Source organism: Eublepharis macularius, chromosome 3, assembly GCF_028583425.1.
Source record: "Eublepharis macularius isolate TG4126 chromosome 3, MPM_Emac_v1.0, whole genome shotgun sequence".
Taxonomy (NCBI): Eukaryota; Metazoa; Chordata; class Lepidosauria; order Squamata; family Eublepharidae; genus Eublepharis; species Eublepharis macularius.
Window position 1 is genome coordinate 189404650 of NC_072792.1, and position 26897 is coordinate 189431546.

General features: G+C 45.4%; 1 protein-coding gene across 1 annotated transcript in view; it reads left to right on the forward strand.

Annotated features, from left to right (window-relative positions):
- Positions 1 to 5369: 5369 nt before the first annotated feature.
- LOC129326439 (uncharacterized) overlaps positions 5370 to 26897 on the forward strand; it is a 28713-nt gene continuing 7185 nt past the window's right edge. The window contains exons 1-17 of the mRNA XM_054974598.1: positions 5370 to 5413; positions 6218 to 6350; positions 6681 to 6810; positions 8544 to 8686; positions 8775 to 8921; positions 9116 to 9313; positions 9628 to 9807; positions 10018 to 10072; positions 11944 to 12090; positions 12277 to 12482; positions 12797 to 12976; positions 19582 to 19701; positions 19805 to 19945; positions 21206 to 21268; positions 22181 to 22341; positions 25345 to 25477; positions 25808 to 25937. Coding sequence (XP_054830573.1) covers positions 5370 to 5413; positions 6218 to 6350; positions 6681 to 6810; positions 8544 to 8686; positions 8775 to 8921; positions 9116 to 9313; positions 9628 to 9807; positions 10018 to 10072; positions 11944 to 12090; positions 12277 to 12482; positions 12797 to 12976; positions 19582 to 19701; positions 19805 to 19945; positions 21206 to 21268; positions 22181 to 22341; positions 25345 to 25477; positions 25808 to 25937 — 2311 coding nt within the window. The remainder of the gene's footprint in view (positions 5414 to 6217; positions 6351 to 6680; positions 6811 to 8543; positions 8687 to 8774; positions 8922 to 9115; positions 9314 to 9627; positions 9808 to 10017; positions 10073 to 11943; positions 12091 to 12276; positions 12483 to 12796; positions 12977 to 19581; positions 19702 to 19804; positions 19946 to 21205; positions 21269 to 22180; positions 22342 to 25344; positions 25478 to 25807; positions 25938 to 26897) is intronic.

Sequence of the window (26897 nt, forward strand, 5' to 3'; positions counted from 1 at the left end):
TATCTTTATGATAAAAATGATAAAAATATCCATTACATATTCATTAACAAAACCATATGTTCTAGATGCTAACATAGTATTATATATCAGTCATCCTATTGTTAATAATATAACATTGTGTCCATTTTACTTTCTATTAATTAAACTCTTTACTTTTCAAAATAATCTTAATTCTGATACTATCTTAGATTCTAATATTCTATTACACACTCATCTTTTAACGTTTCTTAATCTAAACTGGTTTTAAATCAATAAAGTAAATGTTATGCTAAAATATCCATTATATACTCATTATATATTTCTTACGTAAAATATATATTGTAAATAATATATAACTAGCTTAATCTTATATATATTCATAATAAAACATCCATACTATATAGTTTTTGAATTTATCTTAACCCTAATAATAGCTTAGATTTTAATAATTAAATTTCCCCTTTCCCGGTAAAGTCACTTCTCTCTTCTTTTGTTAAATTTCAATAATTCTCGAACTGCCACAGTTCTCCTTTCACATCCCATTTTTTTTCTAAATATTGTTTCAGTTTCTCTCAGTCTGCATTAAATTGTCCTGGATCAAGTTCTTTAAGTTTCCTTGTCATTTTGTCCATCTCAGCCATGTACAGCAATTTATATATCCAATCTTCTATAGTCGGTATCTCTTGCACTTTCCATTTTTGCGCATACAAAAGCTTTGCCGCTGTAGTCATATAAAATAGCAATGTTCTATGTTGTGCTGGAAAGTCTTCCATTCCCAAGTTCAGTAGCAGCAATTCTGGGTTTTTATTCACTTGGATTTGTAAAATCTCATTAATTGCTTCTATTATTTCTCCCCAGTACTGCTTTGCTACCTCACATGTCCACCACATATGATACAACGATCCTTCATGTTTTTTACATTTCCAGCATTTATTCGACATATTACTATTTCCCAGCGCAATTTTCTTTGGTGTCAGATACATCCTATAAATCATTTTGTAGACATTCTCCTTGATATTTATGCACGTCGTCATCTTCAATGTTGTTTTCCACAGGTATTCCCACGCCTCCATTGTTATCTCTTTATGAAAATTTACAGCCCATTTTATCATCTGAACTTTTACTGTCTCATCTTCTGTAAACCATTTTAAAAGAATTTTATATATCCTTGAAATTTCCTTTTTGTCCTCTTGTAAAATTACATTTTCCAATTCAGAGTTCTCCAATCTTATTCTCCCTCTCGAACAGTCCGCATGATAGAGGTCTCTGATCTGTCTATATTGGAACCAACTGTAATTTGGAGACAACTCCTCCTCTGTTTTTAATCTCAATTTTGAATGTTCAATTCTAGTTGTCTCCTTATACGTTAAACACTGCTGCTCACTATCAACAGTTCTCGGATCTATTACCTCATATGGAACCACCCAAGCAGGAATTCCCTCTTGTAAGTAATTTTTATACTTCTTCCAAATTGCAAAACGGCTACTCCGAATATAATGGTGCAAAAACATAGAATCTGCTTTCACTTTGTCGTACCAAAGGTATGCATGCCATCCGAATATTTTCTTATATCCTTCCAAGGCCAGTAATTTGCGATTTTTCAATGTCATCCAAACTTTTATCCATGCCAAACATATTGCTTCATGATATAATCTCAAATTGGGCAGCTGCATTCCACCTCTTTCTTTAGCATCCTGTAATACTTTCATTTTCACGTGAGGTTTCTTGCCTGCCCACACAAAGTCCGATATTTTCTTTTGCCATTTTTCAAATTGTTTGGAGTCCTGGATAATTGGAATTGTTTGCAACAAGAACATCACCCTTGGCAAAACATTCATCTTTATTGCTGCGATTCTCCCCAACCACGACAAACTCAGCTTGTTCCATTTTATCAAATCACGCTCTATTTGAATCCATAGTTTCTCATAGTTATTCTTAAACAAGTCTATATTTTTCGCAGTCAGTTCAATTCCCAAATATTTCACCTTGTTTGTTACTTCGCAGTCCGTTATTTCCATTAGTTCCTGTTGTTTCTGTTTAGTCATATTCTTACACAGAATCTTTGACTTCTTTTTATTTATATAAAATCCAGCCAAATCTCCAAATTCTCTTATTTTGCTTATTACTTTTGGCATATTCTCGATTGGGTCTTCCACAATCAACATAACATCATCCGCAAATGCCCAGACCTTGTAGGAAAACTCCTTTATTTTTATCCCTCGGATTGCATCATCTTCTCTTATTTGAGTCATCAGTATTTCCAAAATCAGAATAAACAACAATGGTGACAGCGGGCAACCCTGTCTTGTGCCTTTGCCTATTCTTAACTTTTTAGTCACTTCGTCATTTACAACAATTGCTGCACTTTGGCCACTATAAATTTCTTTCACTGCTCGTATGAACTTATCTCCCATTTGCAGCTTTTCCATGGTGGTAAACATAAAGTCCCAGTTTAAATTGTCAAAAGCCTTTTCAGCATCTACGAAGAAGAAACCCACTTCACGGTCACATCTCTTATCATAATATTCAATAGCGTTTATAACTGTCCTTAAATTGTCTTTTATTTGTCTGTTTGGCAAAAAACCAGCCTGTTCTTCCTTAATAAATTCTGACATCCAACCTTTTAATCTCTCTGCTAAGATCTTTGCAAACATTTTATAGTCATTATTCAGCAAAGAAATTGGTCTATAATTTTTAACATTGGTCAGATCTTGTCCCTCTTTAGGAACCAATGATATATTGGCTTCACTCCATGTATCAGGCATTCTCCGGTCTCGCATAACTCCATTGATCACTTCTTTCAAACAGGGCATCGGTTCATTGACCATTACTTTATAAAATTTAGCTGTTAGTCCATCTGGCCCAGGTGCCTTTCCTAATTTTGTTGACTGTATTGCCTCTTTTATTTCCTCATCCGTAACTTCCCTGTTCAGTTTTTGTTTCCATTCTTCCGAAATTACCGGAAGCTTCATCTTTTCCAAATAACTCGCTATTGAATCCTTATCCACTTCTGTTTTTTGGTACAACTTGGCATAGAATTTAAAAAAGGCCCTACTAATGGCTGCTTGGTCCGTATATGTCTCATTGTCCTCACAAATTTTATTTATAACTCTCTTTTCTTTCTTTTTCTTCAATTGCCACGCTAAATACTTCCCAGGTTTATTTGCACCTTCAAACGACTTCTGATTCAGTCTTTTTAAATTCCATTCCAATTCTTTGTTATTCATTGCCGTCAGTTGCTCTTGTAAAATTTTAATGTCCTGATAAATCTTCTTTTTCCCTGGTCTCTTCTTTAGTTGCATCTCTTTGGCCTTTATTTTTTCCATAATAGCTATTCTCTTCTCCTCCTTTTTCTTCCTGTCTCTTCCGTTTAGTTCCATTAGTATGCCTCTAACCACCGCCTTATAAGTGTCCCATACTCTGTTAGTTGGAACTTCATTATTCATGTTATGCTGTATAAAAAATTTGGTCTCTCTCCGCAGAAATTCAACATTTTCTTCTTTCTGCAACAAATCTTAATTTATTCTCCATCCTCTTCTCTTACTTCTCTTCCCAAATCTCCACATAACAGGGTTATGATCCGAGCCTACCATAGGCATTATTTCCGTCTCCTTAGTCCACAATGCTAAATCTTTGGAGGCCCAGATCATGTCAATTCGCGATAAAGTAGAGTGTTTCATAGAGTAAAATGTATATTGTCTACTTTTTGGGTTTTGTCTTCTCCATACATCTTCCAAAGTCTCCTGATCCATTAGTGCAAAAAAAGATTTCGGCAATAGTCCTCTTTTCTTTCGTGCAACTGTAGTTTTCTTATCTTCTTCTACATTGGTTACTCCATTGAAGTCTCCGGCTAGTATTATTTGATCATACGATAGCTCATCCAATTGCTTCCCCAACTCTTCAAAAAAATTTTCTTTTGCTCCATTAGGTGCATATACCCCAATCACCAATAACTTTTTTGAATTCCAAATTATTTCCACTGCTAAATATCTGGCTTCCTCATCTCTCACCACTAGTTTGGGCTGCAATTCTTCTTTTATATACAACACCACTCCCCTTTTCTTTTTTTTGGATCAGCCACAAATTCACTTCCAAATCTTGCAAATTTTAAATATTTTTCATCTTGCTTTTTAATATGGGTTTCTTGTAAACATACAATATCGCATTTTTGTTTTAATAGCCAGTGGAAGGTACTTTTTCTCTTACTAGGTGAATTAAATCCGTTTACATTCCACGATATAATTTTGCACTCCATAATCATGATCTTGCTGTTGGTAAGTCTTTTTCATTGTCCCTGATGAATTTGCCCATCTCTGACTTAGATCTGATACGCTTTTTAACTCCTCCAAACTCGAAAGACAATCCTTCAGGCATTTCCCATTTGTATCTTATTTTCATGTCTTTCGATATCTGGACTAGCTCTTTATACTTTTTCCGATCCAGCAACACCGATCTGGGCAATTCCTTCATAATGATCACAGCTTTGCCATCGACCTCTAATGGATCTTGAAATTGTTTACTCAAAACCATTTCCCTTGTTTTTCTAGTCGTAAATTGCACGATCACGTCTCTTGGTAATTTCCTCTGGGTCGCAACTCTTGAATTTATTCTGTATACCACGTCTAGGATAGCCGCCACTTCCTCTTCCTCTTTCCCCAGGTACTCAGTTAGAACTTCTGTAATTTGCTCTTGGGCAGATTTACCCTCAATTTCCGGCAAACCACGAAATCTCAGTTGTTTCTCCATATGTTTACTTTCCGCCACGGCCATTCTTCCTCTTATCGCTCTCATCTCCGTCCTCTGCGTGTTTGCTAGATCGTCCATCCCTGCTTCAACTACCTTAACCCTTTGCTGTGTGGCTTGTAGCTCATTCTGTATTTTTTCCATACCTTTCGCTACTTCCGCCAATTCACTTTTAAATGTCTCTTTAAGCTCTTTCGCCATCTCTTTCATCATCCCTTGCATCATCTCTTTAAGTTCCTTATTAGCTTCTGTAAATTTTTTATCCAAATTTTCCACCGCTGCTTGCCACTCCTTTTTCGACATCGTGGGGCTGGCTTTACCTCGCTCCCACGAGTCCACTCTTCTTCTTAACTCCGTGGCGTTTATTTTTTACAATATTGTTTTTTTTAAAGTCCCGAATTAACTTTATTTTTTAAAAACAGTTCATTTAATCAATCCAAAATGTCAGGCGTCTTTTCTCTATGATTATTTGAACTATAGTCCAATTCCAAGATGGCCTACTTCCTTTTCCGCTGAAGCCACGACCTTTCCCTTTTCCAAAATGGCGATCTTCTACTTCCTGCTCCTTGGAAAAGGCCGCTTCGCTCCAGCCTCTCTATTGCTCTGACGTACTTCCTGTTCCTTTGCCACCCACAGCAGTTCTCGCGATGTTGAGACTTTCTCACAGCCCCTTATCTCTTCCCGGCCGCAGGTATGTAAACTATAATTGAATTTCTTTGCTAACTCCTTTTAACAAAGTCACTTTTGAAAACTTTTTCTTGCCGGAATTTCCCCTCCTTCTAATCACTCTGTCGCAGTTCTTAATTTCAATGTAGCACTTTAGTTCTTTAAATAATCCGTCCCGTTTCAAGAGATAGTAATCTTTACCTTCTTAGTCGATTTATTGGGTTGTAATCACTGTTTCAATGTCCAAATTCACTCCGATTCCCCTTGTTGCTGTATGAAGCTTGGGCATGAAGGTCTTATGCCAACCGAATTGGCTCCAGGACTGCTGTAGAGATCTTGGCAAACCTGTCTTCGGGTGGGACCTCAAGGGACAAGTGGGAGTCCATTGCGTAGGACCCCCCCTCGCCCGAGATCAACACGCCCTGAGGTTCTTGAGCGTTCAAAGCCTGTTCTCCGCCTGAGAACAGTTGGCTGCGGGCGATTTTCCGCCCCCCCCAGCCTTAAAATCAGCAGCCCGGACAGCTCAGCTCTTAGAGCTGCGTTAGACCCCCATGGATCCCAAACCGGAAGTCAGAATCCTGTACCTCACAGACCCCCTCCCCAATCTTTCCCAGGAAGATGAAGCGGCAGAGAGCCAAAGGCACTGCTCTGCCCCCACCTCTGTTCAGAAACTAGGAAATTGCCGGGACCACCCGACAGCCGTGATCATGCAAACATTATCTCTGGGGCCAAGACGACTTCAGCCCCAGCCCTGCAAAGACCTGCCCTGGTTCCTTCCATGTACCTTCCCCTAAGAGACTTCCCCCTTCTCCTGTGGTCTCATCTGCAGGTTTCCCGAGAGCCTTTATCTGAATGACGTAGAGGGATGGTTTGTCCTGGGGGGCTCCAAGTACATCCTGGGGGTGCAGGGATTTTTCAGCCCCTCCAGCTACTACAGGAGCAGCACCCAGGCCTCATTGCAGGTCAGTCCTACTTCTCTGTGTCCTCTGGGGTGGCTCTCCTGGGGTCCTTCTTCTGTTACTCCCCAAGGTGAGTTCCTTTGGGGTATTTTCTGAGCTAGCACAGCATCACGGGCGGAGTGTGCAGACTTCACCTGCTGGAAAAGCACAGATCCCACAGATCTCTTCTGCAGGATCCAAACCCATTCTGCCAAAGGTTATCTGTTGGCTATGCTCTTGGGTCTGTGATGACCCTCCCACACTTGCAAAGCGTCCCTTGATCTCACAGCCATCAAGTGATGAACCGGCTCTTCATGCTCTGGATGCGCTTTGTTTCCTTTCTTCCTCACTTAGACTGAACCACCAAAGCTCTTGCAACACCTGGATCTGCCCCAGTGGTTTGCCACGTGCCAAGAGTTTAAGGACGCTGTTTTTGCCCGGCTGCCTCTCTACCAAATCCAGCGAGCTTGGAAGCTTTGGCAAGGTGAGCCACACCTCCCTCTTTCCTGGGACTGTGGCCCAGCCTCTTCTTGAAACCACATAAGCCCCCTGGGCAGTTGCTGTCAGTCAAAGGCAAAGGGAGATTGGCGTGTCGGAACTGGGCCCACTGCATGGATTTTTCAAGGGAGGATGGTTTCCCAGCCCCTCCAAAGCATTGCAAAAGAATGGCTTGGAACCTGCTTGCAACGTGGCTTTCTCACTCCACCCCTTCCCGTGCAGCCCTCCCCCAAAGCAGGTGTGGGGGGCCTCCAGGACCACCGTGGGACGTGGCAGAAAAGTCTGCAGAAGAAGAGCCCAGCGGCCCTTTGAGAGGTCTGCACAGCAGTTCCTCCCCAGTGGGCTTGATCTTCGGAGGTGGACACTTCTCTTTTTTGCTAGTCTCCCAGCAAGATTTGCTTCCCCGGGAGAGTTTGGGGGTTAGACCTCTGCTGTGTTGCTCTTTTCGTTGTGTCAGTCAGCCTCAGGTCATTTTGGAAATCTGCCTTGCTCTATAGAGGAGAGGAACATTTCAGATAAGTAAATGGAAATCTGTGGCAATGCCCCCTCTTGGATTAAGCATGCGCAGATTTGAATCCAGCCCTCGTCATTTCAAAGTTGGCAGTTTCAGAGGATAATTTGGCAGCAGAGAATAGGACTGGAAGCAAGGGGCTTAAATTACATGCAGAAAGGTACTGGCTGGATATTAGGAGAAACTTTTCTCAGGGTCATAGTAGTTCATAGGTGGAATCAGCTGCCTAGGGAGGTGGTGAGCTCCCCTTCACTGGCAGTTTTCAAGAGGAGACTGGATGAATACGTCAGAGATGCTTTCGGCACACCCTGCATTGGGCAGGGGGCTGGACTAGAAGGTCTGTATGACCCCTTCCAACTCTATGACTCTGTGAAAGGCAGCAAGCCACATTTTCAAAACACAAAACTGTGCTCTCTGAGAGCGTTGTAGGTAAAAACAAATCAAACAACACCAATGGGGCCACCTTTGGGGGGCCAGCTACTTAAAGTACTGAATATTTTAACAGATCTTAATAAATTCTCTTAAAGGCATTCTTATTGTGCAATTTAAGCTTCATTTCCCACCCCACGCCGCTTGGAAAACTTTCACCTGTCCTACCCAGACCCCCTGAAATGCTGTCCCTGGCCTGGCACACTGAACTGTGGCCCAAGACAACTTTTTCCTCTGCAAATTCGGCTATAACAATCTGCACCGAAAGATCTATGGACTTCATACAGCAGTTCTCTGACTCCCACACCCTCTGCAGCTCCCCGACCCTCCAATTTTTATTCCTGGGTCAACAAACCCTCCAGAACAGCAGGGGGGCGCTAAATGGGGTCTGTACTGGAAGGGGAGAATCATAAAAGCTTGCTGTCCCCTCTTTCAAAGATTTGTGTTTTATTTGTCCATTTATTTCCAACACTTGTTTGCCACCTTTCTACCCAAATAGGGTCACAGAATCATAGATTGGAAGGGATCTCCAGGGTCATCTAGTCCAACCCCCTCCACAATCAAGAAATTCAAGACAATGAACATTATACAAACTAAAAACAAAAATTAAAATGTTTAGAAAGTCCTTGGAACTGTGTAGTAGAATACAGGCCCCAAGGTACGGCGTGTGCCTTCAGGGTAAAACACTAACCAGCCTTCCTGGACCCTTTTACCTGCCTCCCCCTCCCCTCCCCTCCCCTCCCCTCCATTTGCTCCTGTCTTGCCATACTCTTCTGCAGCGGTCTCCTCCCCTTATAACACTGACTCCTGGAGCGCTGAGGCCATGCCTGTGTGGCTCTTCTGCCCTGTGTACAGCACTAAGTGCATGACTGGCACTGAAGACATGTCGTTGTGCGGGACTGGGCAGGGGTGGGGGAAGAAGGTCTGTGGGCCTCTGCGCAGGACTGAACTTTTGGAAGGGCCTTCCACACTGCGTCCTCTTCCAGACTCCCTCCTCCTTACTGTTTCAGAAACATGCCATCCCGAATACGAGGCTCTTGCTGTGCAGCAGAGGACAAGCTCTCCTGGGGAGCCACGCTGTTGGCAGTGGGAAGCCCCGTATTCCCGCCGGCGAGAAGCCGTATACACCCTTCTGCAGCGGGCAGTTTGGAGAAGAGGTAAATCTGCGGCCATTAGAGAGCAAGGCTCTTGCAGGTCTCCACGAATGGCCACAGAACTGTGGAGCCACGCAGTTGGGCCTGAGGCTGCTAATTCAATGGCCTTTGCCTTAGCTCATTTACTCTCATTTCAAAGGGATAGTGAAAGAGATCTGTCTTAACAGCTGATGTCTCCCGTCCCTGCACGTGACCAGTTCGTGAACATGGAGACCGTGGCCAGCGCACTCTTCCAAAGGTTTGAGAAGCGAGTGGCAGGTCTACAGGATCTGGCCCATTTGAACAACTTTTACCCCCAGCTGCTGCAGGCCGGATGCCTGGGATACTCCCGAGCCCTCTATCTCATCTCCACCCCGCACCGGACTGGCTTGGGACTGCCCTTGGACTCCACCAAGGTACCTCTTCATGGGGCTGGTATCACACTGCCCTTTTATTCGCTAGAGTGCCCGTTGTGCACGCAGGTTCAGTTCCTGGCAGCACCGGGCTGCAGGCGCTGACAAAGACCCCTCTCTGCCTGACACCCTGACGAGTGGCTGAGGGTCAGAGGAGACCAGACTGGCCCTGATGGGAGGCTCCAAGGTGAGGGGTGGAGAGCAGAGCAACAGCAGAGCCACTGTCCAGTGGCCGTAGCATGTGTCAGCATCAGACCTGGTGCAGTGCCGTAGCCGTTTGTACCCTTGTCATTAATGCCCCCACTTTTCTCTCTCAGGCCCTGAAATTTGGTCTTCTCTCCGCCCAGGCGGACGATCGTCTTTCCGGAATGCAGCTGGGCCACAAACACCACCTGGGGGTGGATGGACTTCCTGTGGACCACGACCTCTCTTACGCCTACTACGCCAACGTTGCAGCCCAGACCGTAGCTGACCGGGAGCTGTCCAGGGAGGGGCAGGTGCAGTTTTCCCTCTCGCTCTTAAATTAGTTGTTTCTGGAGAAGGTGTGCCCTGACCTTGGGGGGGGGGCAGGCTAGCCTGATCTCATCAGATCTCAGAAGCTGGGCAGGGTCAGCCTTGGATGGGAGAGCTCCAGAGAAGATGAGGGTTGCAGAGGCAGGCAATGGCAAACCACCTCTGTTAGTCTCTTGCCATGAAAACCCCAGCAGGGGTCACCACTAGTTGTCTTTGACTTGACGGTGCTCTCCACCACTACCAGAGAAGGTATGAGCCCCTTTCCTGGCCTGGGGACAGCAGGCAGAAAGGTAGTTCATACACACACCCAGAGCCGTCCTCAAACATCCCACACCCGTTAGAACTGACAAGATCCAGGAAGGCTTAGCTGAACCAGGCAACTGCTAAACAGGTAAAACTGTTCTACGGTCTAGTTTATGCTTTATTGATCAACCCTGAGATGTCCAGATTACCTTGGTCTACTCATATGAACTGTGTAATGTGGAGAAAATGTACTTGTGGAAGATGCAGCCCAAGCCTTCGTGAGCAGAGCGCTCCCTTCCCAAGCGTGCCATGCTCAGAGAGGTTCCTCCTCTCCCGTGTTCGCTCTTCTCTCTCTGCTGTGGCTCTTGCAAGCTGGCCTCAGCCCAAGGCAAGGCCTAGAAGAAGGCTGGGGATGACCCAAAGCACTGCCAGCCTTCCCAGAGCACAGCCTGGCGTGCCACCAGTGAATCCAAGAGGCAAAGCCATTCTGATTGGATCCTGTGGCTCAGCGGTAGAGCATCTGCTTGGCATGCGGGAGGACTGAGGTTCAAACCCCAGCAGCTCCAGTTAAAAGGACCAGGCAGTAGAGGATGGGGAAGACCTCAGCCCGGGACCCTGGAGAGCCGCTGCCAGTCAGAATAAGCAATACGGACCATGATGGATGAAAGTAGCTGGAAAGAAAAGAGACAGAAGCAGAATAGAAACGAAACTAGAGGGGAACCTGAGGGTCATCTAGTCAACCCCCTGCACAATGCAGGAAATTCACAGCTAATTCCCCCTGAATAGACAGGAAGGATACAGAAGAATCTGGCCTGCCCCCTTACCAGCTCTGCTAGTCTCTCTGGAATACTAGTGTGTTTTGTGCAACCCGGCATCACACAGTCCTCCATTTCCAGCCCCTCAAACTCTCCCCCCAAGTATCGTGCAGTGGAGGAGGAGGTGGAGAGGGAGCCACAGAAGGAGGAGTTCTGCCCATCTCGTGGTCCTGCCACTTCCTGATTTTTCTCCAGGGTGGGTGGAGAAGGGAGGAAGGCAGGTTTACGTCCAGGAGGCAGTGAGTAGGGAATGGCACGCCATCTCTACATTCTTCTCCACATGGGAGACAAGTGTAAGAAACACTGAGGCTGGGATATGAGTAGGCAGGCTGTGCTCACACACATGGTGGGTGCCACGTGATGGTAGCCAGCGAACCACCACTGTGAGCACGTTCAATACAGGCAGCTTTGTGCAATCTGAACAGCTAGATAGCTCACTTCGAAGACCTTGCAAGGAAACATCTAAGCATCATTGAAACGGAACATTGGAAATGTTTTCGCTTTGAGCTTGCACTTAGGAGCATGAGCTAAATGTACAGCGATGTCTGCCTCCCCCCCCCCCCGCTTTCTACCTAAATAGGGATCTCCAGGGTCATCTAGTCCAACCCCCTGCACAATCAAGAAATTCAAGACAATGAACATTATACAAACTAAAAACAAAAATTAAAATGTTTAGAAAGTCCTTGGAACTGTGTAGTAGAATACAGGCCCCAAGGTACGGTGTGTGCCTTCAGGGTAAAACACTAACCAGCCTTCCTGGACCCTTTTACCTGCCTCCCTCTCCCCTCCCCTCCCCTCCATTTGCTCCTGTCTTGCCATACTCTTCTGCAGCTGTCTCCTCCCCTTATAACACTGACTCCTGGAGCGCTGAGGCCATGCCTGTGTGGCTCTTCTGCCCTGTGTACAGCACTAAGTGCATGACTGGCACTGAAGACATGTCGTTGTGCGGGACTGGGCAGGGGTGGGGGAAGAAGGTCTGTGGGCCTCTGCGCAGGACTGAACTTTTGGAAGGGCCTTCCACACTGCGTCCTCTTCCAGACTCCCTCCTCCTTACTGTTTCAGAAACATGCCATCCCGAATACGAGGCTCTTGCTGTGCAGCAGAGGACAAGCTCTCCTGGGGAGCCACGCTGTTGGCAGTGGGAAGCCCCGTATCCCCGCCGGCGAGAAGCCGTATACACCCTTCTGCAGCGGGCAGTTTGGAGAAGAGGTAAATCTGCGGCCATTAGAGAGCAAGGCTCTTGCAGGTCTCCACAAATGGCCACAGAACTGTGGAGCCACGCAGTTGGGCCTGAGGCTGCTAATTCAATGGCCTTTGCCTTCGCTCATTTACTCTCATTTCAAAGGGATAGTGAAAGAGATCTGTCTTAACAGCTGATGTCTCCCGTCTCTGCAGGTGACCAGTTCGTGAACATGGAGACCGTGGCCGGCGCACTCTTCCAAAGGTTTGAGAAGCGAGTGGCAGGTCTACAGGATCTGGCCCGTCTGAACAACTTTTACCCCCAGCTGCTGCAAGCCGGATGCCTGGGATACTCCCGAGCCCTCTATCTCATCTCCACCCTGCACCGGACTGGCTTGGGACTGCCCTTGGACTCCACCAAGGTACCTCTTCATGGGGCTGGTATCACACTGCCCTTTTATTCGCTAGAGTGCCCGTTGTGCACGCAGGTTCAGTTCCTGGCATCACCGGGCTGCAGGCGCTGACAAAGACCCCTCTCTGCCTGACACCCTGACGAGTGGCTGAGGGTCAGAGGAGACCAGACTGGCCCTGATGGGAGGCTCCAAGGTGAGGGGTGGAGAGCAGAGCAACAGCAGAGCCACTGTCCAGTGGCTGTAGCATGTGTCAGCATCAGACCTGGTGTAGTGCCGTAGCCGTTTGCACCCTTGTCATTAATGCCCCCACTTTTCTCTCTCAGACCCTGAAATTTGGCCTTCTCTCCGCCCAGGCGGACGATCGTCTTTCCGGAATGCAGCTGGGCCACAAACACCACCTGGGGGTGGATGGACTTCCTGTGGACCACGACCTCTCTTACGCCTACTACGCCAATGTTGCAGCCCAGACCGTAGCTGACCGGGAGCTGTCCAGGGAGGGGCAGGTGCAGTTTTCCCTCTCGCTCTTAAATTAGTTGTTTCTGGAGAAGGTGTGCCCTGACCTGGGAGGGGGGGCAGGCTAGTCTGATCTCATCAGATCTCAGAAGCTGGGCAGGGTCAGCCTTGGATGGGAGAGCTCCAGAGAAGATGAGGGTTGCAGAGGCAGGCAATGGCAAACCACCTCTGTTAGTCTCTTGCCATGAAAACCCCAGCAGGGGTCACCACTAGTTGTCTTTGACTTGACGGTGCTCTCCACCACTACCAGAGAAGGTATGAGCCCCTTTCCTGGCCTGGGGACAGCAGGCAGAAAGGTAGTTCATACACACACCCAGAGCCGTCCTCAAACATCCCACACCCATTAGAACTGACAAGATCCAGGAAGGCTTAGCTGAACCAGGCAACTGCTAAACAGGTAAAACTGTTCTACGGTCTAGTTTATGCTTTATTGATCAACCCTGAGATGTCCAGATTACCTTGGTCTACTCATATGAACTGTGTAATGTGGAGAAAATGTACTTGTGGAAGATGCAGCCCAAGCCTTCGTGAGCAGAGCGCTCCCTTCCCAAGCGTGCCATGCTCAGAGAGGTTCCTCCTCTCCCGTGTTCGCTCTTCTCTCTCTGCTGTGGCTCTTGCAAGCTGGCCTCAGCCCAAGGCAAGGCCTAGAAGAAGGCTGGGGATGACCCAAAGCACTGCCAGCCTTCTCAGAGCACAGCCTGGCGTGCCACCAGTGAATCCAAGAGGTAAAGCCATTCTGATTGGATTCTGTGGCTCAGCGGTAGAGCATCTGCTTGGCATGCGGGAGGACTGAGGTTCAAACCCCAGCAGCTCCAGTTAAAAGGACCAGGCAGTAGAGGATGGGGAAGACCTCAGCCTGGGACCCTGGAGAGCTGCGGCCAGTCAGTGTAAGCAATACGAACCATGATGGATGAAAGTAGCTGGAAAGAAAAGAGACAGAAGCAGAATAGAAACGAAACTAGAGGGGAACTGCCCAGATCAGTGTTATTGGACCGGAAAAAATACAAAGTGCTAATTCAGATGTTGAAGGACATGAAAATCAGGTATAGATGGGAGTTACCAGAAGGAGTGTCCTTTGAGTTTGGAGGGGCAAAAAAACGCATCAGATCTGAGCGAGAGATGGAGAGATTTATTAAGGACAATGAAAAAGACTTACCAACAAGACTATGAATATGGAGTGTAAAGTAATATCTTGGAATGTAAATGGACTAAACTCACCGAATAAGAGGAAAAATATTTTTCATTGGCTACTAAAACAAAAATGTGACATTGTTTGTTTGCAAGAAACCCATATTAGAAAACAGGATGTAAAATATTTAAAATCTGGAAAACTGGGCAAGGAGTTTGTAGCGGCCTCTAACAAGAAAAAAAGAGGAGTGGTGTTGTATATAAAAGAGGAGCTACAGCCAAAATTTGTTATGAGAGATGTGGAAGCTAGATTTGTTGCAGTGGAATGCATCTGGAATTTAAAGAGAGTGTTGGTAGTCGGACTTTATGCACCTAACGGTGCAAAAGAAAGCTTCTTTGAGGATTTAAGGAAGCATTTAGACGATTTTGTATATGACCAGATAATTCTTGCTGGAGACTTCAATGGAGTGACAGACTTGGAGCTAGACAAAAAGACTACAACGGCACAAAAGAAAAGAGGACTATTACCAAAGCTTTTTTTTGAGTTGATTCAACAAGAGACTCTCGAAGATGTATGGAGGAGAGAATATCCTAAAAGTAGACAGTTTACTTTTTATTCTGCAAGGCATTCTACATTATCAAGAATTGATATGATCTGGGCCTCAAAAGACTTAGCGTTATGGACTAAGGAGGTAGAAATAATGCCGATGGTAGGCTCAGATCACAACCCAATTATGTGGAAATTTGGAAAAAGGAGAAAAAGGAAAGCATGGAGAATAAATGAGGACTTGTTACAGGAAAGAGAGAATATGGAAATACTGAGAAGAGAGACAAAGTTTTTTATACAATACAACGTGAATAAAGAAGTACCAACCAACAAAGTTTGGGATGCGTACAAGGCGGTTGTAAGGGGCATACTAATGGACTTAAATGGCAGAGCAAGAAAAAAGAAAGAGGAGAAAAGACAAGAGATTGAGGAGAAAATAAAAGCCAAAGAAACACAGTTAAAAAAGAGACCAGGGAAAAAGAAGGTATACCAGGAAATCAAAATTCTTCAAGAACAGTTAACAGCAATGAGTAATAAAGAATTGGAGTGGAATCTTAAAAGACTGAATCAAAAAGCGTTTGAGGGTGCTAATAAACCTGGGAAATACCTGGCATGGCAATTGAAGAAGAAAAGGGAAAAGAAAATAATAAATAAAATCTGTGAAGATAATAAAACGTACTTGGAGCAGACTACCATTAGTAGAGCCTTTTATAAATTCTACGCTAAGCTGTATAATAAAAAAGAAGTAAACAAAGAATCAATAGCATCATATCTGGAGAAAACCAAACTTCCAGAAATCTCGGAAGCTTGGAGAAATAAATTGAACAGTGAAGTAACTGACGAGGAAATAAGCATGGCAATACAATCCGCAAATCTAGGAAAGGCGCCAGGGCCAGATGGACTTACGGCTAAATTTTATAAGACAATGGCTAATGAACTGGCACCATTCCTAAAAGAGGTGATGAATGGAGTTTTTAGGGATCAAAGGATTCCAGATACTTGGAGTGAAGCGAACATATCATTGATCCCAAAAGAGGGCCAAGACTTGACTAACGTGAAAAATTATAGACCTATATCGCTACTTAACAATGACTATAAAATTTTTGCGAAGATACTGGCGGAGAGACTGAAGGGATGGCTCTCGGAAGTTATAGAAGAGGAACAAGCAGGCTTTTTGCCAGACAGACAAATAAGAGACAATTTAAGGACAGTGATCAATGCTATTGAATATTATGACAAGCGTTGTGACAAAGAGGTTGGTTTCTTCTTTGTAGACGCTGAAAAAGCGTTTGACAATTTAAACTGGGACTTTATGTTTGCCACCATGGAAAAGCTACAATTGGGAGAAAGATTCATCAGAGCAATTAAGGAAATTTACAGAGACCAGACGGCAGCAATTGTAGTGAATGATGAATTGACCAAGAAATTGACGATTAGTAAAGGAACAAGACAAGGTTGCCCGTTATCTCCATTGTTGTTCATTTTAGTATTGGAGATTCTGATGATACAAATACGACAAGACGAGGAAATTCGAGGAATAAAAATAAAGGACTATTCATACAAGGTCAGAGCATTTGCGGATGACATAATGTTAATTGTAGAGGACCCATTGGAGAACATGTCAAAAGTGATAGATAAGATTAAGGAGTTTGGAGACTTGGCAGGTTTCTTCATTAACAAAAAGAAGTCAAAGATACTATGCAAAAACATGACTAAGCAGAAACAACAATTGCTAACGGAAACAACGGACTGTGAAGTAACAAGTAAAGTGAAATATTTGGGAGTTGAATTAACTGCAAAGAACATAGATCTATTCAAAAACAATTATGAAAAACTATGGACTCAGATAGAGAGAGACTTGATTAAATGGAATAGACTGAATTTGTCATGGTTGGGCAGGATTGCAGCAGTTAAGATGAATGTGTTACCAAGAGTAATGTTTTTGCTACAGACAATACCAATCATCAGAGACTCTAAACAATTTGAAAAATGGCAGAGGAAAATATCAGATTTTGTTTGGGCAGGCAAGAAGCCTCGAGTGAAAGTAAAAGTTTTACAAGATGCAAAGGAAAGAGGCGGAATGCAACTGCCCAACCTGAGACTTTATCATGATGCAATCTGCCTAGTTTGGTTGAAAGAGTGGATGACATTAAAGAACAAGAAACTATTAGCCCTAGAGGGATATAAAAAATTTTTTGGATGGCACGCATACCTATGGCATGACAAAGTAAAGGTCAACTCGATGTTCCTGCACCATTTTGTAAGGAGAAGTTTATATATAATCTGGAAGAAGTATAGAATTTATCTACAAGAAGGAACCCCCTTGTGGGTGGTTCCATACGAGGTGATAGATCCGAGAGCTGTTGATAATGAACAACAATGTTTAACGTACAAAGAAATAACTAAAACTGAAGTATCTCAACTTAGAATAAAGACGCAAGAGGAACTTTCACCTAACTATGATTGGTTCCAGTATAGACAGATTAGAGACTTATACAATTCGGACTCTGCAAAGGGGGGCATACGAACAGAGAACTCGGAACTAGAGCAGACCCTTCTTAAAGAAGACAAGAAAAGAATATCCAAGGTATACCAAGTACTGTTGAAATGGTATACTGAGGACGAGATAGTTAAAACACAGATGGTGAAATGGGCTATAAATTTTAATAAAGAAATAACAATGGAGGCATGGGAATACTTGTGGAAAACTACAATGAAGACAACGACATGTACTAATATTAAAGAGAACATTTACAAAATGATTTATCGTTGGTACATGACACCAAAGAAGATTGCGCTAGGGAACTTGAATACTTCTAATAAATGCTGGAAATGTAAGAAACATGAGGGCTCCCTCTACCACATGTGGTGGTCGTGTGAGGTAGCTAGGCAGTACTGGGGGGAAATAATAAGAGAAATGAGTGAAATTTTACAGTTTCAAATAAATAAGAACCCAGAACTCCTGCTGCTAAACTTGGGAATGGAGGGAATTCCAGCCCATCATAGGACGTTGATATTTTATATGACAGCAGCAGCTAGACTTTTGTATGCGCAAAAATGGAAAGTACAAGAAGTGCCAACTATTGAAGACTGGATCTACAAATTGCTGTACATGGCAGAAATGGACAAGATGACAAGAAAACTGAGAAATCTGGACTCAGGGCAGTTTAACACAGACTGGGAAAAGCTGAAACAATATCTGGAGAAGAAATGGGAGGTGGGAGGAAAACTGTGGCAGTTTGAGAACTACTGAAGTATAATAAAAGTATAAAAGAGAGGGGTGACTTTACCGGGGGAGGAAGAGATAAATGTGAATTTATAAGCAGTTAGATTAACAGATTGATATATATTTAGATATATATAGGTTAACAGATAGAATATTGATTGAAAATAATTAATGATAAGGTTTAAATATGAGGATTGAGTAACTAACAATATTTTCTTTCTTTGATAAGATTTATATGCACCAAACTAAATGTACAGAAGAGTCAAATTGATTGATTATGATGAGCTATATAGAATTACCATAAAAAGATAAAATGAGTAATATATAGAGAACAAGTCAAATTGTTTGATTTAAATGTAAGATTTTTATGGTTTATGATATATAGGTTTATGATATATAGAAATATTCAAAACTGGAAAATGGGATAAATTGTTTATCCAAGATGGAAACAGAGACTTACAGTTTGGGTGTATAACAAGAAAAGTAGTTAAAGATGTACTGCTTAATATAATGGAGAATGTATATCTGTTTTAGACAGAGGAATTTAATAGAAGTAAGGGAAAAGGGACAAAGGGTGGGAAAGCTGTTGGAAGTCAACAAAAGGGGGGGAAAGGGAGGGGGTTAGAAATGAAAAATTTGGGGAAAATTGAATGTAATGTAAAATAACGGATTCTAACCCAATAAAAATTTTGTTAAAAAAAAAAAAAGAAACGAAACTAGAGGGGAACCTGAGGGTCATCTAGTCAACCCCCTGCACAATGCAGGAAATTCACAGCTAATTCCCCCTGAATAGACAGGAAGGATACAGAAGAATCTGGCCTGCCCCCTTACCAGCTCTGCTAGTCTCTCTGGAATACTAGTGTGTTTTGTGCAACCCGGCATCACACAGTCCTCCATTTCCAGCCCCTCAAACTCTCCCCCCAAGTATCGTGCAGTGGAGGAGGAGGTGGAGAGGGAGCCACAGAAGGAGGAGTTCTGGCCATCTCGTGGTCCTGCCACTTCCTGATTTTTCTCCAGGGTGGGTGGAGAAAGGAGGAAGGCAGGTTTACGTCCAGGAGGCAGTGAGTAGCGAAAGGCACGCCATCTCTACATTCTTCTCCACATGGGAGACAAGTGTAAGAAACACTGAGGCTGGGATATGAGTAGGCAGGCTGTATAGTCTACAGTTCCTAACCCTTTACCCCAAGCTTCTTTCTGAATCATGTTATTACAGTATAGTCCTGTGCAAAATGCCCTCTGGAATAATTCAGTTTTGCATAGATTATGGAAAGACAGGAGGGTGGAATCCTTCTTGATCTCAACAAACCTGCTGTTCCATAGGGTGGGGGCCACAACAGAGAAAGCCGTGCGTACAGGCACTTGCTGATTTTGTCCGTTCATGTTATGAGATCACCAGGAATAAGAGCATCCTTCTCCCACTTTGAGGCTTTGCTCCTGTAAAGCTTCCTTGCCGTTGCTCCATCTGGTGTAGTGAGGTCTTCTGTGCCTGGCAGGGGCACTGCAGGTCTGAGATGGAGAAGTGATTGCGCAAACTCTGCTATCAGATGCAGAGGAGTTAGCCGTGTAGCGCTTTCGTGGAGAAGCTGAGAATTGCTCTTCAGCTCTTGCGCTTGCCCACCCTGTGTTCAAATCCTGAGCCTCGAGTTCTGCTCAGTTCTGGGCCCGTTGTTGCTATCTTGCCATCCCCCACACAGGCCTTTGTGGAGCACATCCGGCTGATTGACGAGGACGCCCTCAAGCTGCAGACCAAAGAGAACGATGACCTCTTTGTGTGGCTGAGGTTCCAGGCTCGGAGAGGCATGGCCGAGGCTCAGGTAGGCTCAAGTCTCCCCAAAGCGTCTGTGTTCCTCCATCGCCACGATGGTGGTCCGGAGAGGTCGTGCCAACTGTGCCCACGTGCCCCTCCCTCTCTTCCAGCAAGCGGTGAGCAGGATGTTGTTCTGGGGGCAGCAAGGAATCTCCAGCAAGCTGAAGGAAGCGGTGAAGTTCTACGAGAAAGGAGCCGCTCGGCTCAAAGACCCCACCCTGATGTACGACTATGGAGTGGTGCTTCTGAAGGTGAGCAATGGCACCCGTCTCTTTTTCCCCATGGCCGTGGGCTGCCAGGGTCAGCGTGCTGTGGGCTTGGCATCACAGGGTTGGATCAGAAGGGGGAGTCTAAAGGCCATCTAGTCCATCCTCAAGCCCTCAATTAGCTCCACAACGGGCCATCCTGCATAATTCATGCCACAGAGTGTGCCACGGCAAATTGCAATTTCCTCTGGGTCTTGTCATCGTTGATGACTTGTGGAAACGAGCCAAGCCCTGATCCATGTATTCCTTTGCAGCGCCCCTTCCCTTAGGCCCAAAGATCACAGGGGCAAGATGACTTCTCTGACCTGCCCTTCTCCTGAAACCACTTAATTCCTTTATGCGTGTCCTCTTTCAGTCACTCATTCATTTACTCCCCTTGAGTGATCTGTTTGGAGCGATCACATACTGATGCAGTGCACGTGCCAGGGCCGTCGTCACACGGGCATCTCTTCCGTTAAATTTACAGCATATAGCGTCCTACCTGTTATCGGCACAGTAACGTTTCTTTGGGTCACCTAACGGCTCTTCGCGCCACCAGCTGTCCACACCGAAGCACTCTGTTCTGTTCTCTCTAACCGCGCAGAAGCAGCTCCCCCCCCCCTTTTTTAAATTATTCTGGCGTTTAATTCCACGATAACGGAATAACAGCATATAAACATTCCGTTAGAGCAAAACATTATGACCTTTTTGTTTTTCCAACTTTGAAATTATATAAATAGCCCTTTGCCCGCAGAAAACTCCCTGTCTGATGTGATCCCCATCGCTGAAGACTGCCATGGCGATTGAGTCATTTTTACTTCAGCAGAAAGTTTGCATTGTGTTATGTCGTTATGGCATTATAAGGACATAATAAAATTTAAAAAAGGGGAGTTGCGGGAAGAAATGGATTCTGGGATTGAAGGGAGGGCATAGGGCGTTGCGAGGCGAAATACATCGATGTGAGGCATTCACACTGAGGCACAAAATAGCGCGACTATCAAACACAAAGCAGAAGAGAGAAAATCGCTACAGTGTTGGAATAAGGTGGGTGTTTGCCAGGAAATAGCGCCATTTTAGCGCTAAATAAAAGCCCGTGTGACGACGGCCCAGGCGTGAACTGAATCCACCTGCAGTGATCGCAGGGGACTGTGACGGTGCCTGTAGTGCCGCGGACAGGAGGCTGTTCCAGACAGCAGAGCCTTATTTCCACTGCAAGCCACAATGGGGAGTGAGTCACCCATTGACCACACAAGCTTTTGTCTCCAGGGCCACGGAGTGAAGCAGGATATCCCCAAAGCTCTGGACTTGCTCAATCAGGCAGCGGAGCAGGTGAGTGTGGCAGGTGGTTCAGGTACTGTGGGCTACATCCCAGTGCATGGCAGAGCACACGCCCGTGAGAGACCCCTGGGCAACTTCCGCCCTCGAGCAACCTCATCCCCCCTAATTTCAGCTCTCTCCTGTTAAAAGTGAGTATCGGGACTGCAAGTGGCCCAGCCCCCTAAGCTAGGAGTCAGAGAGTCCCACAGGACAGAGCCCGGTGTTTGGACTGACATGGTAAAACTTTTCAGGGGAAATCTGTTGGCAACTCCTTTGGCAAACCGACCATTCCAACACACAGTTTCAGAGCTCCAAAGCTGCAGGGCTTCCCGAGCCAGCCATAATGGGGCAACCTCGATGGAGGGCCTACCTCCGAACACAGAAGGTTCATTCAGCTGTCATGGCTTATTAGCAGTTTCTTATTACTTTTGGTATCCGAAGAAGGGAGCTCTGACTCGCTAAAACTCACACCCTGAAAATTTTGTTGGCTTCTGAGGTTCAACTGGCTCAAACCCTACCATTCTACCCCAGACCAACCCAGCTACCTACCTGAAACTACCACTTTCTCAGGAGGCTTTTCAGAACTGGTTGGCTAAGCCTCTGGTGGATAATATTGGGGTGGGATCTGGCTTCAATCCCAGAGGCAGGATGGACTTTCCAGCCATAAATCCATAGGTGTCCATCAGCAGAGAGTTTCTGACAGTGTAGGGGGTGGGTTTGAAGACCCACTGAGGGTCCCTTCCCATTCCATGGAAGAATGACAATAATAGCCAGTAGAACAGTTGAAAAGGCAGACAGCAAGGTTTGGGTTCCACCGGCAAGGAAGATCTCCATCTGGGGGAGCCTGCATTCGACATAAGGTGGATGTTTAAAAAATTCTCTGCTTCCACTATCTCCCCCCAACCCTGCAGGGTTTCCTCCCAGCTCTCACAGCCTTGGGATGGTATTACCAGGTCTTTGAGAATGACTACAGGAGGGCCGTGGAGTTCTGGGAGAAGGCCGACGAGATGGGGGACCCCGTGGCCCCCTCCAACCTCGGGGCCTTCTATGCCTACGGCCAGTACCCGGGGAAAGACAGAGATGAGGTGAGTTTTCCAGGAATGGGGGGTGGGCGTGATGGGCTGTCCCTGTCTCCTGCAAGAAGGTCCAAGAGTCCCCACCAGGGATAAGCAGTGTTGGAAATAGCAATGTCTGGTGTACTGCAGCAGCATGAAGGAAGAAGAGCCTACCATGCAGGGGGCAGCAAGGATCACTTAGTTAGGACAGTGAGAGTAGCACCTCTCTTGTTTCCTGGGGGTCATTTCCTTGTCTTGTCTCCTATTGGGCTAAACAGGGCAATATCCTGCTTCTTCTCTCTCCTGCCACACTTCTTCTCACTCTCTGCAAGATGTAGTCAGATAGCTAGGATCTATCTCTCCCTCTTTCCCTTCAAGTATGTAACTTCCTCAAATAAAGCTTTTGCCTCTCTAACCAGCTCGGCGTTTAATTCCGCAGCGTTGTTTTACACTCGCTCTAACCGGGTTATGGGCCCAGAGGCAATTAACGCAAGCTGAAGTTAAGAGAGAGCAATAAAACTCCTGCCATAGCCGCAGGCTAAAGTATAGAGGGCAGACAATAGAGGAAAGATGTCCTTTTTTCTTTCGTGCAACTGTAGTTTTCTTATCTTCTTCTACATTGGTTACTCCATTGAAGTCTCCGGCTAGTATTATTTGATCATACGATAGCTCATCCAATTGCTTCCCCAACTCTTCAAAAAAAATTTCTTTTGCTCCATTAGGTGCATATACCCCAATCACCAATAACTTTTTTGAATTCCAAATTATTTCCACTGCTAAATATCTGGCTTCCTCATCTCTCACCACTAGTTTGGGCTGCAATTCTTCTTTTATATACAACACCACTCCCCTTTTCTTTTTTTTGGAAGCAGCCACAAATTCACTTCCCAATCTTGCAAATTTTATATATTTTTCATCTTGCTTTTTAATATGGGTTTCTTGTAAACATACAATATCGCATTTTTGTTTTAATAGCCAGTGGAAGGTACTTTTTCTCTTACTAGGTGAATTAAATCCGTTTACATTCCACGATATAATTTTGCACTCCATAATCATGATCTTGCTGTTGGTAAGTCTTTTTCATTGTCCCTGATGAATTTGCCCATCTCTGACTCAGATCTGATACGCTTTTTAACTCCTCCAAATTCGAAGGGCAAACCTTCAGGCATTTCCCATCTGTATCTTATTTTCATGTCTTTCAATATCTGGACTAGCTCTTTATACTTTTTCCGATCCAGCAACACCGATTTGGGCAATTCCTTCATAATGATCACAGCTTTGCCATCGACCTCTAATGGATCTTGAAATTGTTTACTCAAAACCATTTCCCTTGTTTTTCTAGTCGTAAATTGCACGATCACGTCTCTTGGTAATTTCCTCTGGGTCGCAACTCTTGAATTTATTCTGTATACCACGTCTAGGATAGCCGCCACTTCCTCTTCCTCTTTCCCCAGGTACTCAGTTAGAATTTCTGTAATTTGCTCTTGGGCAGATTTACCCTCAATTTCCGGCAAACCACGAAATCTCAGTTGTTTCTCCATATGTTTACTTTCCGCCACGGCTATTCTTCCTCTTATCGCTCTCATCTCCGTCCTCTGCATGTTTGCTAGATCGTCCATCCCTGCTTCAACTACCTTAACCCTTTGCTGTGTGGCTTGTAGCTCATTCTGTATTTTTCCATACCTTTCGTTACTTCTGCCAATTCACTTTTAAATGTCTCTTTAAGCTGTTTCGCCATCTCTTTCATCATCCCTTGCATCATCTCTTTAAGTTCCTTATTAGCTTCTGTAAATTTTTTATCCAAATTTTCCACCGCTGCTTGCCACTCCTTTTTCGACATCGTGGGGCTGGCTTTACCTCGCTCCCACGAGTCCACTCTTCTTCTTAACTCCGTGGCGTTTATTTTTTACAATATTGTTTTTTTTTAAAGTCCCGAATTAACTTTATTTTTTAAAAACAGTTCATTTAATCAATCCAAAATGTCAGGCGTCTTTTCTCTATGATTATTTGAACTATAGTCCAATTCCAAGATGGCCTACTTCCTTTTCCGCTGAAGCCACGACCTTTCCCTTTTCCAAAATGGCGATCTTCTACTTCCTGCTCCTTGGAAAAGGCCGCTTCTCTCCAGCCTCTCTATTGCTCTGACGTACTTCCTGTTCCTTTGCCACCCACAGCAGTTCTCGCGATGTTGAGACTTTCTCACAGCCCCTTATCTCTTCCCGGCCGCAGGTATGTAAACTATAATTGAATTTCTTTGCTAACTCCTTTTAACAAAGTCACTTTTGAAAACTTTTTCTTGCCGGAATTTCCCCTCCTTCTAATCACTCTGTCGCAGTTCTTAATTTCAATGTAGCACTTTAGTTCTTTAAATAATCCGTCCCGTTTCAAGAGATAGTAATCTTTACCTTCTTAGTCAATTTATTGGGTTGTAATCACTGTTTCAATGTCCAAATTCACTCCGATTCCCCTTGTTGCTGTATGAAGCTTGGGCATGAAGGTCTTATGCCAACCGAATTGGCTCCAGGACTGCTGTAGAGATCTTGGCAAACCTGTCTTCGGGTGGGACCTCAAGGGACAAGTGGGAGTCCGTTGCGTAGGACCCCCCCTCGCCCGAGATCAACGCGCCCTGAGGTTCTTGAGCATTCAAAGCCTGTTCTCCGCCTGAGAACAGTTGGCTGCGGGCGATTTTCTGCCCCCCCCAGCCTTAAAATCAGCAGCCCGGACAGCTCAGCTCTTAGAGCTGCGTTAGACCCCCATGGATCCCAAACCGGAAGTCAGAATCCTGTACCTCACAGACCCCCTCCCCAATCTTTCCCAGGAAGATGAAGCGGCAGAGAGCCAAAGGCACTGCTCTGCCCCCACCTCTGTTCAGAAACTAGGAAATTGCCGGGACCACCCGACAGCCGTGATCATGCAAACATTATCTCTGGGGCCAAGACGACTCCAGCCCCAGCCCTGCAAAGACCTGCCCTGGTTCCTTCCATGTACCTTCCCCTACGAGACTTCCCCCTTCTCCTGTGGTCTCATCTGCAGGTTTCCCGAGAGCCTTTATCTGAATGACGAAGAGGGATGGTTTGTCCTGGGGGACTCCAAGTACATCCTGGGGGTGCAGGGATTTTTCGGCCCCTCCAGCTACTACAGGAGCAGCACCCAGGCCTCATTGCAGGTCAGTCCTACTTCTCTGTGTCCTCTGGGGTGGCTCTCCTGGGGTCCTTCTTCTGTTACTCCCCAAGGTGAGTTCCTTTGGGGTATTTTCTGAGCTAGCACAGCATCACGGGCTGAGTGTGCAGACTTCACCTGCTGGAAAAGCACAGATCCCACAGATCTCTTCTGCAGGATCCAAACCCATTCTGCCAAAGGTTATCTGTTGGCTATGCTCTTGGGTCTGTGATGACCCTCCCACACTTGCAAAGCGTCCCTTGATCTCACAGCCATCAAGTGATGAACCAGCTCTTCATGCTCTGGATGCGCTTTGTTTCCTTTCTTCCTCACTTAGACTGAACCACCAAAGCTCTTGCAACACCTGGATCTGCCCCAGTGGTTTGCCACGTGCCAAAAGTTTAAGGACGCTGTTTTTGCCCGGCTGCCTCTCTACCAACTCCAGCGAGCTTGGAAGCTTTGGCAAGGTGAGCCACACTTCCCTCTTTCCTGGGACTGTGGCCCAGTCTCCTCTTGAGACCACGTAAGCCCCCTGGGCAGTTGCTGTCAGTCAAAGGCAAAGGGAGATTGGCGTGTCAGAACTGGGCCCACTGCATGGATTTTTCAAGGGAGGATGGTTTCCCAGCCCCTCCAAAGCATTGCAAAAGAATGGCTTGGAACCTGCTTGCAACGTGGCTTTCTCACTCCACCCCTTCCCGTGCAGCCCTCCCCCAAAGCAGGTGTGGGGGGCCTCCAGGACCACCGTGGGACGTGGCAGAAAAGTCTGCAGAAGAAGAGCCCAGCGGCCCTTTGAGAGGTCTGCACAGCAGTTCCTCCCCAGTGGGCTTGATCTTCGGAGGTGGACACTTCTCTTTTTTGCTAGTCTCCCAGCAAGATTTGCTTCCCCGGGAGAGTTTGGGGGTTAGACCTCTGCTGTGTTGCTCTTTTCGTTGTGTCAGTCAGCCTCAGGTCATTTTGGAAATCTGCCTTGCTATATAGAGGAGAGGAACATTTCAGATAAGTAAATCGAAATCTGTGGCAATGCCCCCTCTTGGATTAAGCATGCGCAGATTTGAATCCAGCCCTCGTCATTTCAAAGTTGGCAGTTTCAGAGGATAATTTGGCAGCAGAGAATAGGACTGGAAGCAATGGGCTTAAATTACATGCAGAAAGGTACCGGCTGGATATTAGGAGAAACTTTTTTCAGGGTCAGAGTAGTTCAAAAGTGGAATCAGCTGCCTAGGGAGGTGGTGAGCTCCCCTTCACTGGCAGTTTTCAAGAGGAGGCTGGATGAATACGTCAGAGATGCTTTCGGCACACCCTGCATTGGGCAGGGGGCTGGACTAGAAGGTCTGTATGACCCCTTCCAACTCTATGATTCTGTGAAAGGCAGCAAGCCACATTTTCAAAACACAAAACTGTGCTCTCTGAGAGCGTTGTAGGTAAAA